General features: G+C 40.8%; 1 protein-coding gene across 2 annotated transcripts in view; it reads right to left on the reverse strand.

Annotated features, from left to right (window-relative positions):
* Positions 1-10,540: 10,540 nt before the first annotated feature.
* The window catches only part of pdzrn3b (PDZ domain containing RING finger 3b), a 98,154-nt gene continuing 95,649 nt past the window's right edge, over positions 10,541-13,045 (reverse strand). For both annotated transcript variants that reach the window (XM_047582302.1, XM_047582301.1), the window contains one exon: positions 10,541-12,912. In XM_047582302.1, coding sequence (XP_047438258.1) covers positions 11,392-12,912 — 1,521 coding nt within the window. In that variant the 3' untranslated portion in view covers positions 10,541-11,391. The remainder of the gene's footprint in view (positions 12,913-13,045) is intronic.

Consider the following 13,045-nt stretch of genomic DNA (forward strand, 5'->3'; position numbering starts at 1 on the left):
CCAGAGCATGAGTTCAATCAACAAATGAATAAACAGCATTTATGGCACATATTTGGGTATTTTTTTAATTATTTATATTTAGATACTAAGTGATTTTATATATTTTACAAAGTGTCTATATTTCCTCAACAATAGTGTGTGTATTCAGTATTTGTTCTAGCTCTCTACTCTCCTGCATCTTGAAATATTTACCTTTTTTTAAATTAAAAAGTCGACTAAGGGAACTTTGCACAAGAATTTAAATGTGCCTGTAGCATCTTGTACCTGTGCAAATTAAAAAGCAATCAACTCTGAATCCTTTCCAGACAAACCAGCGTGACAAAGCTGGAGCTCAGCGTGTTTTCTGCACCCAGAGACAGAAGTCTCCTAATTCACGTTCATCCATGTTTGCAGTGTAGCTCTGTGAGTTGGTTCATGGCTCTGATCGACACTGAAACAGTTACTGGATGTGATTTTGTGCAGATACTCACGGCATCCAGACGATGATGTGAGTTCATGTTAGTAATTCACTGACTTTTCCTGCATTATCTTTAGTGGTCTGAGATTTTCTTTCATCCGATGACTCAATATTCCAGAAACCCTTTGGATTGCTCACCACTACAATGACTGCTAGTAGCTCGTTATTAAAAATATGGTGCACGGTGACTGTGCTACATCATGGACTGACGCACAAGTCTGTGCAAATACTCACATGAGATCTAGACTAAACATTTAACCCTCAGGTATCTGTTTAATTTACCACCCTCCTGTAACGTCCAAAAACTGCTATAAAAACTTAACTGATTGATATTTTTTTCAGATTTTTCTACATGAATCTCTTGAACCACTTAAGCACAAGTACAAGAAATTCAATAATTTTGATAAATTTTAACCCTTTAAATGACAGTTTGATCACTTGAAGTCAAAACAAAATACAAAATTATGTAGACTCTAGAAAACTGTGACATTTGCACCAACACAGCTATGACAGATAAATGAACGGATAAAAATGTCCCTAAAGATGCCTGAAACTGAAAGCTGCTAAATTCCAACATATTCTGCACATTTTCTCTCAAGATGTTCTATTTTTACAATGTTAAGCAGTGGTTTATGTTAAAATATTCATAATAAATGAAGAAACATCAGGGGCAGCCTTCAGGCTACATGTTTACTACGCTCTAATGAAGTACACTGATTGACTTGTCTGCTGCTGCCCACAGCCACTCAGTCTAATGGCTCTGAAGGGTCTTGTTTATAACAGTCCTGTGCTTTTAGAGGCCATTTCCAGAGACGTGACCTGCTCTTTGGGCCGGGCTGTAAAACGTGTGAATGGCAGACTAATAAAGACGCAATTACGGCGATTGTGGCGGTGGTGTGTGTGTGTGTGTGTGTGTGTTTGTTTGTGTGCTCGGTGTGTCTGTGTGCATCCTGCAGCTGAGGAGGAGGTGGGTTGTGATGATGATGCTGATGCTGCTGCTGCTGATACCTCACACAAACACACCAACACACCGTCTGTTATCTCCTGTCACATCTTCAACCATAAACATTTAAAGATAAAGTTCACCCAAAAACACAAACAGCGTTTACTGACCGACCCAGAACACTAAATGTAAAGGTCACGTCTTTGGTAGAACAAGCGTTTATATGTCCGAATACTTCAGGACCAGCTGAATGGAATGAACTCTTTTGCTACGGCCGCTTAAGCCGTATTGATTTTGCTCTCAGCTGAGAAAACATAAAGTTGAAATGTAGCGCTGCGAGGAGGGAACATTAGTGTGGATGGTTGAGGACGGCTGCTGTGTGAGGCCTGAAAATAACACAACAATGGACGACTGGTCCCATTTAGAGCAGCTTTAAAGACAGGAACCTAATCTGCAGACAGGACTTGATACGTCATGGCACATGTATTATACATGAACGTGGAAGGTGATAGTTGTAAATAAGGAAAAGCTGACATGTAAATAAACACATGAACCTCGCCTCTGTTCTCTAATTTCTGTCTAATTTCATGCTGTTTGCTGGGAACAGGAAATATGACGATGACAAAATGAAGCTTCATATTCATGATGAAGGTTTTTGTGTTCTGTAATTGATGATAAAAAAAAACTCTAAGAATCTAAGAAAAATAACCTGTTTCTGCCTATGTTTCCTTACGTTATATTATACATTAATTTCTATGTTTTTTGCACAAAATATCACTGTTGCAAAAACCTTTTGTCAGATTAGTAACTTTTTCCAAAGTTATTCTTCCAAGTGCACCTCTCTTTTTTTAAAGAAAAAGGCAATTGTTGACTGTCTTTAAATTCCTTTAAAATTGTTTTTCAAGTGAAACATAAGATGTTGATTTACCTCTAAATATTCTGTAGTTATCAAACTCAACAGGCTAAGAATCTCCAGCCTCCATGGTGTAAAACATCCCGTGGTCAGTTCTCTATCAAACACCGTGGAGTTATTTATTATATGGAAGGACTATGTATATTTAATTGATTCATCTTTGTCAATGTCCATATACACAAAGAAACTTAAAAATGACTATTAACTTAGGACCAATTTATTTATTTTTCTTTCTTTCTTTTTTTAAATATATATATATTATTATCAATCATAGTGATGAATCATGATTCTACTTTTTTTTTTTTTTTTTTTTTACATGTAACTTTCGATTTGTTCATTTAACTATTTAAACTTTAGTATATTTATAGTATGTGGTTTCCATATAATCCTCGACAGGTTTCCAACCTCACACATTTGATATTAATATATAAGATATTAATAATATCTTATATATAATATTAATTAATATTAATCTTATATGATTTTTTTATCCTTTTACTATGAATTTATTTATATGTGAAACAAATAAAGCACATAAAACAAAATAAACTGCTCTCCAGGGACATTAATGAAAGTTAATGGTCAGTAAAAGGCCCCCCAGCGGATACAGTGACTAGATAGTTTAAAGATAATCAATTTTTTTTCTTAAATATGTAAATAACTTTTTCTTCGAGCTAAACTGAAAATGATGCCTAAATGAAGTTTTTAAATCGTGTCTTGTATCACGCTGGGATTCTAATTCTTTACTCCAGTGGTTCTCAAAGTGGAGCCCCTGGGGGGAGGGGCCATCTGAAAGTGAGGAACAGTTTCATTTCATTTAGCACATCTTCAGCTTCAGCTTCCAATATGATTTCTGGATTAACAGAAAATGGTAAAATGAACCGTCTCTGGCTTAAATTCATTAAATTTAAATAGTTGGTCTCAGGGATCTGAGCATGTGGACCTGTGGGACGGACGTCGTATGAACTAAACCGATGGAGCTGGAGCATTTTATTTAACCTTATGAAATGAAGAAAGTTTTAAGACTCGTTCCGCAGGCGCAAATACCAGCTCTACACACAAATTATTTGTTAGATGAGCCCAAACATTTTTGACAATTTACAATTCAGAATAGTTTGTCCCCCGAGGGACGGAGACAGAGACGTCAAAGGATCATTAATGTAGCTGTTTGACCTTTGGGAAATGTTGTTAATCCTTTTTTTTTTTGGATTAAAATAATAAAATACAATAACAATCCCATCTTTCATGTCTTGGAGTTGTGCATCCAAGACATGATGAAGAGTGACAGTAAACCACATGTGAATGTTTCACCAATTTTTGTTGTTGTTCTGTGTTAACTGAGAATTAGACCAAGATTTTAACTTCACTGGTCAACAAAGGAAATTTCTTGGTCACAATTTCTCAGCTGCACATAAAAACATAAAAATGACACTGCTGAAAACAACTACTCAAAAAATAAAATTAAACTAAAATAATGGAATAAAGCAAATAAAATACAGCACTTGTATATTGTTTACACACAGTCCACTCTTTATTCTTATTATCTTTCTGCCCCCATCGATGCTGTTGGAAACTGCAATTTCCCAATTGTGGGACAAATAAAGGTCTTTTAATTCTGATTCTAATTCAGTAGCGTAAGCAAATAATGTACCAGATTTGCATCATGTAAAATTTACAATAGAAACAGATGAAAACACAGTCTCCATACCTAGGAAGGAAAACTGACTCGCTGCACTAAAAGACTCAAACGCATGTTAGTTTGAGAGCCACGTACAGACCAAGTTTGATCTCAAGCGATGACCTTTAAATAATGACAACTTCAAATTACTTCTCAATATCTCAATATTTTTAAGAACAATAAGGACAATTTCGTTGCCTTGCTGCCGTTTACAGTTGTTGTGTTATATCTGCAATAATAAAACAGTGTGACCCCTAGTGGACCTTAAAATCTTCTATCTATCTATCTATCTATCTATCTATCTATCTATCTATCTATCTATCTATCTATCTATCTAGACTAATTCAAATGTTGGTTTGCATTTGAGCTGAACCAAAGCCTAAAGAACGACTTTATTGTGAAATGCCAGGTTGTCTGGTTGGAGGTTTCCAAATCCATGAAGCCATCCTGTTTTGACCGTTACTGGTGTAGATGCTATCAGGCACTGCACAAGAACGGGATAAACCCTTTGGATCCAACGAGGAACCTTTTCTTCCCTTTCCTTCTCCGTTGCCGCCGTCCTGCTGAACCGAAACCCTATAATTTGGAATGTGTATAATGGATAAATTAGCTGTCAACCAATAAATCTGTGGAAAAGGGGGAGCCACAGAGGTTCATGCGATCTGACCCAGGAAACTGTGCTGTGAGAATAGCTGAGCGGCCGTGGGAGGACGGGCCTCCGTGAGTTACGGCTCCGCGGGGCTATAAAGAAAACACAAGCAAAAAAGGGCCCTTTGAAGCTTACAAGACCACGCAAGGGTCAAATACGTAGTTTGAGAAGTTTAATGTGTCTTTGGCATTCAAAGGGTTCTCATGCGTTTTGCATTCACCTCAATGGAAAAGAAATGTAAGAAGGAGGGAAGTCGGGAGAAACTAAACTCCACATTAAAAACCTGTGGAACGGTTCAGATTTAACGGAGAGATTTAGCTCATTGATAGAAAAAAGAAAAGAAAACCTGCGACCGCTGTGTCGTTTCTGAAAGTCCGTGTTGTTCCTGCCAGGCTCCTGTCTGGTTAAGGCCAAGGGTTTGTAGCTGACAGGACTCTCGCTGCCTTATTGCCTTGTTCTGACCTTTTTAGTTAAAGTGCAAGAGAGATGAGTCAGAGACAGAAGCAGGAGCTGCAGGTAATGATGGCGCCACCGTGCACCTGCTGCAGGACACTGCTTAGACGGAAGGAAGCCGACATGTTTTCTTTTCTTTTTTCTTCTTCTCTTTCTCCAAAACCACATATCTCATTGTTTTTTTTGTTTGTTTGTTTGTTTTTTGTGTGTTTTTTGAATCTTATCCAGATCTTACGATAGTAACATTCTTTTACAATCTCATCAGCTGCAGCTGTAGATTCCAAGACATGGAATAAAATTCTGGGAGAATCTTGATCTTGATCCGATACTTGTGTGTAAATACACACTAATGTGTCTGGTAAACCTAAAGGAAAGTAGCGTATTTCAAATCATAGCTTCAGAGTTATTTATTTATTTTAAACTCTGAAGTATATTGAGGTAGTGGCCTCATTTACTATGTAGCCGAGCTAATACAACAACACGAAAACCAGAGACACAATCATACAAAATATTGTTTAAGAAAATTATTGTTTAAGAACTACTATAAAATGAAACCTTGCATCTTAATTGTGACCCTGTTCTCTCCTCTTCTGTCCTCCTCATCATAAATGCCTCGTATTCTGTGCTGTGGTTTAACCTGAGGACTGAAGTATCGAAAGTATCAATATCAACACTGTATTGTATCAACAAACCTGGTATCGGAAGTATCGATATTTTAGTATCAATCCCGTCACTACCAGACACATCACCTCAGATACCTGCACCGTTGATGGTGATGGTTTGGTTGCATGTTAGAGAATATGGCGTCTAACTCGAGAGAACTGACAAAAGAGGTCAGAGAGAAGAAAGAGAGAGAGAGTTTCCTTTCACTGCTCGGGGATGTGGAGCTGCTGCGCTCGGCGCCCGGGGAGCAGTGTGGGAGGTTTAGAGGCGCTTTGTCTGAGACACCTGTCACGATTAGACTCTACACACACGCTTCAGTCAGGAAAACGTACGTATGACAGAGCTCTGCTTATCTTTTTCCTCCTGCTGCTCTCCATCTTTTGTTCCTCCATATGATCCGGGTTCTACTCAAGGTTTCTTCTTCATCACCTTAATGGTTGATGTGGGGGTTCCAAGCTGGAGAGAAAACTTGTTATTGAGGCTATGCAAATAAATTGAATTGAACTGAATTGAACCTCAGTTTCACAGCTCCCCAAACAGGCCTTTTCCTTTCATTTTTATTTATTTATTTTAGTAAATTATATACATTTTATAGAAGATGTGAAAAACAGATTTAAGCTGTGTAACTGTTCAGATACTGTTCATTTGTTGCCTTAGCTACATGGGATATGTAGTTTTTTACACACAAAGGTAAAGCTCTCTTGTCAACAAGTTAGCTCAGTAATATATATAATAAAGAAGTTTATTCTGATATTCTGTCTCTGATATAAGAAGTTTTTTCCCTTGAGTTTGAAAGGACATTGTTGGTACATTGTTCCTGTGTTTCTTTCCCGCCGTGAATCATTGTTATGTTCCTCCACTGTTCCTTCTCATACTTGTGATAAATGAGAACAGCTTGTGGGTTTTTTTATTTTTATTATTCATTTTATGTGCTGATATATTATAGCTCATTCTCCTCCGTCCAGACTGTCACATGTGATTTCACAGCAAACACGTTGTGACAAAAAGCTGTAAAACGCACTGACAGAGGTCAGACGTGTTTCATTCATTCAGCATGTGAAGTCATGAGGCGACAGATAAGAGTGATTTGCAGATCTACAGCTCTTTTTGTTTTATCAAAAAAACAAAAAAAACAAAAAACAAAAACGTATATATACCTATGTCTTTCCTTTGTTTGAAAACCTTAAGGTAAAGTTTGATTTATGAAAATAGGTCACATTCCAGGAGACTTTCTACAGGACATAATATATTTTGTTGTTGTGTTTTCCACTCCACTAAATGTCTTTTTGCATTTATTGAAAACCGGACACAGTTCATAAAACCCATAAGTCCCCTCCTCTTAATATGCAGCAGAGTTATCATGGTCATTTTAACACCATGAGCTGATAACTACTGAGCAGTCATGCAAGTCAAGGTCAGCTCTGAATAGCGTCTTATTAAAATTTAAGGAATAAAAACAAAAAACAATTCCAATTGAAGTACATGATTCTAATTAGAGATCTGAAGATTTACGGCCTCAGGATAAAAACTTTTGCAGTAGTTTCCTTCTCTGTGCTGAGTTTGAGTTTCTAAGTTTAACTGTGAAAATCAAATGCTCCGAGGGCACGACTCCACATCTGAGCACTCCTCCTTTTTTTTTTTTTTTTTTTTTTTGACTGATGTTCAGACATAAACCTGTGGTTCAGCGTTTCTTTCTGTTTATCCAGCAGCTCCTTGTCTTTCATGCCAAGACATAAGATATAAGATGTGCTGAAACGGCCTCAGCACCTGCAGAATTTTGGATATGCTGACCTGAAATTTGCAAAAGTCAGGCAGCTTTTTCTTTCCTTCTTCTTTTTTATTTTTTTTGGTGTCCACACGTGTTAAAGAAGGACCTCCTGAGAGTTGCACTGTCATGTGTTCAAGCGTCTGTCCGCTGTCAAACACGGCGAGGTAAGAAAAGGCTTATTATCCGGGCTTATCGAGCCTTTTTCGCTGTTTCTCCGTCTCGATAGTGAAGCGGCATCAGAACCAGCGGAGGAGACGCCTCCTTATCAGTTAATGGATGAGTGCGCGGGAATGTCAGCCCGCTCTCCACGCTGACATTTAAACTGATGAGTCCTGCTCTTAATCCCAAACACAGGCCTGCCAAACCGGCGAGGAGGACCACACTTTCATCCCAAAGATAATAATAATAATAATAATAAAAAGCTAAAGTATGTGATCAGTTAATCTCCAGCAGTCTGTGGTGGTGGTGGTGGTGGTGGTGGTGGTGGGGCGTCCCAGAATGAATTGATTGCCGGAGCCTTTCGTTTGCCTTGCATGCCATATTGTTATCTCCTATTAAAAGAGCGCGCACAGAGACTTGGACCCTGACATAAATCACAAGGCTTGGGTTCGGTCGGGCTTAAGGAGGAGCAATCAATTTTCCTCTACCAGACACAGAGGAAGAGGCTGAGCTTGCACCCGGGGCTGCTCTCATTATCATAATCATCCCCCTTAAGTGATGCAGAGATACTTTTGTGAAGTACACTGAGCCTGACAACATAATGCAAACTGAGGACTGGATCACAGCTTTCACCAGGGAACTGGAACCTCTTAGCATAAGAAGTCTAGTCCTCAGTAATCTGTGCTCGTCGGTGGGTGGAGGTTTTTAATGTCTGGTTCGTTTTCAGAGGTGATTCACTCCGTTTGGCTCCGATAGCATAAATCTGGACGTGAGATGTTTCTCATGGTAACCTTGAAACACGTGTCAGCGAGGGTCTCATAAAATAAATATCAAGTGGAATTGTGGGAAGTCTCCATAGGACCTCAATGCAAATCTGATCAACAAGTACATAGGTCTTCAACACGGAGTCCGCAACCCCTAGGAAGGCCGTGGAGGTTTGGCAGGAGGGGTCACGAAATCTTTGGTTGATTAGATGTTTTTTTTGTATATATTTTTAATTTTCTCCCACTAATTTAAATTTATTTAAATACACATTAACACAAATCCAACATATTTTAGTAAAGGGGCCTTTCAATCAACACTCCACCCATTCATTTGTCTCAACATCCACCAACATTCACACAGAGCACCACGCTAGCCAAGACCTGTCAATCAAAGTCCCCTGTACACAGTAGGCCCCGCCCCTATCGCTGCTGAGCCAATCACGAGGCCCCCTAATAAACGCTGCCTCTGTCAGTTTCATTGAAATTGTCCGAGAGTCTATTCAGTCCCCAAAAAATCTCACACACATGCCGCAATGTTAGCATAAGAAAAGCTAACATTAATATATTAACGCTATAGAAATGTAATGTAGTTGTCAACTGACAGCTTTACACATCCAGCCATTTACAATAGTATAGAATATTTATTCTCAGCTCTGGTTTGTGCCTTGACCACAGACTGTAATAAAAGTGGACGCCATGACAGCTCCTGCAAAAGTGAAGCCAGAACATGTGGAGCTCCCCCTGGTGGCTGGCTGCAGTGTAGGTCATGAGCTTCACCCCCTTCCATGTTCGTGAATGAGACATTTATTCCAAAGACAGTTTCTGTCATTTTAGGCAGTTAATATAATGCTGATGTATGTTCAAAAGTTTATTTTTTCTGCTAAATTAAATTTTAGTTATTTGATACTATTAAAAAAACAGGATGTGACATCATGATGATTGACAGTTGCCCTTGACAACCTTGGATGTGACAGTAGGAACCTAAAATTAACCATTTAAACCTACTAAATGAGTAGTTGTTAACCCTCGTGTCTCTTACAAAAAGTAGTTTTGATCAGTACTGAGGTTGATTAACATATTTAAGCAAAAAAAAAAAGTTGAAAAAATATTTATCTGATGTATTTTTACAACAGTCAAATAAAAAAAGCATAGTAAATTTGTCCACAGTGTATTACTGACCTAATGAAAATCTTGAAATTATATTTTAAATTGACTGTGATACAGTGAAAGTTCTGGTAAAATTAAAAAGGAAACCCCATGTGAGTGGACACAAGGGTTAAGGGTTCTCTGTAGTTTTGGTTTGATAAGATTGTAAATGAAACTAAAACAGTCCAACGTGAGCTCTGCATGGAAATACGTTTTCATTTGGTAGTTGGCATTTAAAAAGTCTGGGCCCATAGTGGTTAAAAAAAAAAAGAAAAAAAAAAGAGAATAATACAATGTCGTTCAGAGCATTTTGTCTCTAATCTGGGCAAAGCGCAGTGTTTAACAAACGGAAATGCCAGTAAGCAGTTCATCCATAACGCAGAGGAGAAACTCACACGTTTTAACCATCAAGTGGATTCTCAAGCTTATTAAATTTAAATTTAGTTTAATATTATAGCAATAATATTAGTTAATATCAAGATTTTTTTTTTTTAATTTCACCCTGCTCTCAAAAAATGTAAATATTGAACACACTGAGTTTTTTTGGTTCTTTCTCTGTGCTGACTTCCATCCTCGGAGGTAAATGGAACCAAAAGGACACAGCAAGAACATGGCAAAATAAGGATTCAGTTTATGCTGCTGCTAAGATTTACTGCGTTACAAATGAGGTCGGCACTAGAAACTATATGAGAAACAATATTTACTCAAACACAAAGGCGCAGCACTGCAAAGCCCACCATGCAACTTCCTGACGAACACCACCCTCCACCCTAGGAAGAGTGAGGCTTTTTAAATCCCCCCAAACTCTAAATTCAGACATGGGTGTTGTGAAGGGAAAAGTACGGACCGTGTCTAAAGAGTCGTGCAGATCTCATGGATTCAGGATCTTTCTTTTGTTTGTGACCGGCATCTCCTTCAAATGACAAACTCCGACAGCATTTCAAAGCTCATCATATATAAAACAATAATTTATTATTTCTCTCATTTTACAAGACATCAAATTGTGATTCTAACTAAGGATTCGTTAAGCGGTTATTCTGCTCGATACATGAAACCCTACAAAAAGCGACTACGATGTGTGCTTTTAACAAACACGGACATTTCATTTTCAACAATGTGGGGAACGCAGTTCTCTGAGTATACCTACTACATACACAATAATAAGATGGTAAGATGTTCTCTACATCATGTAACAGATGGTACATCGCTGCTGGTATTTAACTTTGGGAAATCAGCACCATTGGAGAGAAATTAAAACTAAAAAAAAAAAAAAAAGTGAATTTGATACAAAATTTTTTAATTTACAAAAGTCCTTTTTGAAAAGGGTTATGTGTTCTACGTTGCAGGAGAAAAAAAAAAGCATTACGTATGTTTAGCAGTAAAATACTGATAAGAGATATATAGTATGCACAAAATATGTAAAATAGTGTAAATGCTGGCTGTTTATGTTTGGCACACGGTCTTTACACACTTTCAAAAACCTTCCAAAAAGTCAAACTATTGTCTTTTTGTTTGCAAAAATATCCAAAAATAGCAAGCAAAGGTAGAAAAGGTTACTGAAAAACGTTTGCAAAATCATCTTCGTATAGTAGCCGTGTCAAATTTACGTCCAACCCTCGTGAAAGGAGCTTCTCTTCACCGCTGTGGTGGAAAGTGCTCGTCCAGAAAAAAGGCTTTCCTTATTTCCTATTTACACAATGTTTGCCACATTGAACGAGGCAGGAATCTCTACCCCGGCTGGTAGTGTCCTATGTACAGCCCAGTACGGTCCGCCCTGCCACCTGAACTAGAGGAGAACTTAGACTGTGGTCACAGACAGGAGCGAGTTGTAAACCCTTGTGCCGTCTGGTGACTTGGTACCGTGGGTCAGCAGTTCCTGGATGGTCATCCAGTTGTCAAATATTTTTTTATTCCTCTTTTTCATCATCTTTTTGTGGCTGAGTTCGATGATGTTGGGCTCCTTTTTGTCCTCGGGGCCGGGCTGCTCCTTCAGGCAGTCGGCCCGGCTCTGCTTCATGAACTCGCGCCGCTGCCTCTGCTCCTTGGCGCGCACGGCGTGCTGCTTCCTCTCCTCCTTGCTCCAGTAGCGGCCCATCTTCAGCTCGCTTATGGCGTCGTCGTCAGTGGTCATGCCGCAGCGCTCCTCGTGAATCCGGAGGGCGCGCTCCCGCAGCAGCTTGTCCCGGACGGGCCGCTTCGTGATGTAGCGCGTGCCGTCGCTGCGGATCTTCACCTTCCACTCCATCTTGGGCTCCAGGTCACCGGGGGCGATGGCGTCCCGGCACATGCTGACCAGGCTCATCTGGCTCTGGGCGTACTCCACGGCCGACTTCTGCTGGATCAGCTGCATGTAGCTTTGGTAGTGCTGGGCGTGGGCCGGTATGTGAGCGTGTTTGTAAGGTGAATGTGGCTGGGAGAAGCCACGCCCGCTCTTGCTGGACTCTCCCGGTTTCCTATCCTTGCTCTCAGCTTGCGGGGATGCGTCCAGATCTTTGGAGGAGCTTCTGCTCCGGCTGGGGCCGCAGACTTCCTGCACAGGGGACAGGAGGGGCTTGAGCAGTCGGCCGTTGGAGCCCGTGGAGGCCGACGGTCCGGCCGGACCCTGGTTCTCTGCTCTCCGACGAAGAGAGTTGTCTGGAGACAGCTCCAGAGTCAGAGGGGTGCTACGGCAGCTCTCGCCCGTGTTGTAGGCGCTGGAGCTGTCCTTGTCGGATTTCTCCGGCAGCTCTGTGATGTCTGACAGCTCATGGCGTCGAGCATCTATGCTGGTGTTGTAGTTGCGGAAGCCGCTGTTGTGGAGCATCCAGGACTCGCGGCACTGCTCCCTCAGCTGCTGCATCTTGTGAGCGCGCACGATGTTCAGGCACTCCAGCTCGATGGTGCGCAGCTCCTCGTTGAGCAGCTCCAGCTCCTTGTCCACCCCCTCCGGGTCCTGACCTTCTGCCCCTCCGCCCTGGCAGTACAGGCCCTGGGCTCCGCCGCTCCTCATCTGACACTTCAGCTCCAGGAGTTCTCGGAAGCGCTCGCACTCGTCGGCCGTGATGCCCAGGAAGTCGGCGTCGGCGTAGTCCGCCGAGATGAACGACTCGCTGCTGAAGGGCAGGTCGGTGCTGCCGAGGGTGTCCTGGCTGTACGTCAGCTTTCTGCAGCTGCCCAGCGTGTTGGAGGCCGTGGTCTGGTCGTCGCCGAGGTTCTCCTGCTCCGAGCTCTCGTCGTTTCGCGTGCTCTCGTCCGTGCGGCCGACGCCGCTGTCCTTCTCGTGGTGGTTGGAGAGCAGCGTGGCCGTGTCCGTGGTGCCTCCGTCCTCTTCGTGCTTCTTCTGCAGAAGGAAAAGACAATGAATCCAACGAGAAGAAAGTGGCCAATGGAAACCTTTAGCTACCGACAACAAGCCAAGGAAAATCCTTTAAACTAAAATACAAATTTGGATTCAATATTTTATAAGTTAGTAA

The sequence above is a fragment of the Mugil cephalus genome, chromosome 4 (genome assembly GCF_022458985.1).
Source record: "Mugil cephalus isolate CIBA_MC_2020 chromosome 4, CIBA_Mcephalus_1.1, whole genome shotgun sequence".
NCBI lineage: Eukaryota > Metazoa > Chordata > Actinopteri > Mugiliformes > Mugilidae > Mugil > Mugil cephalus.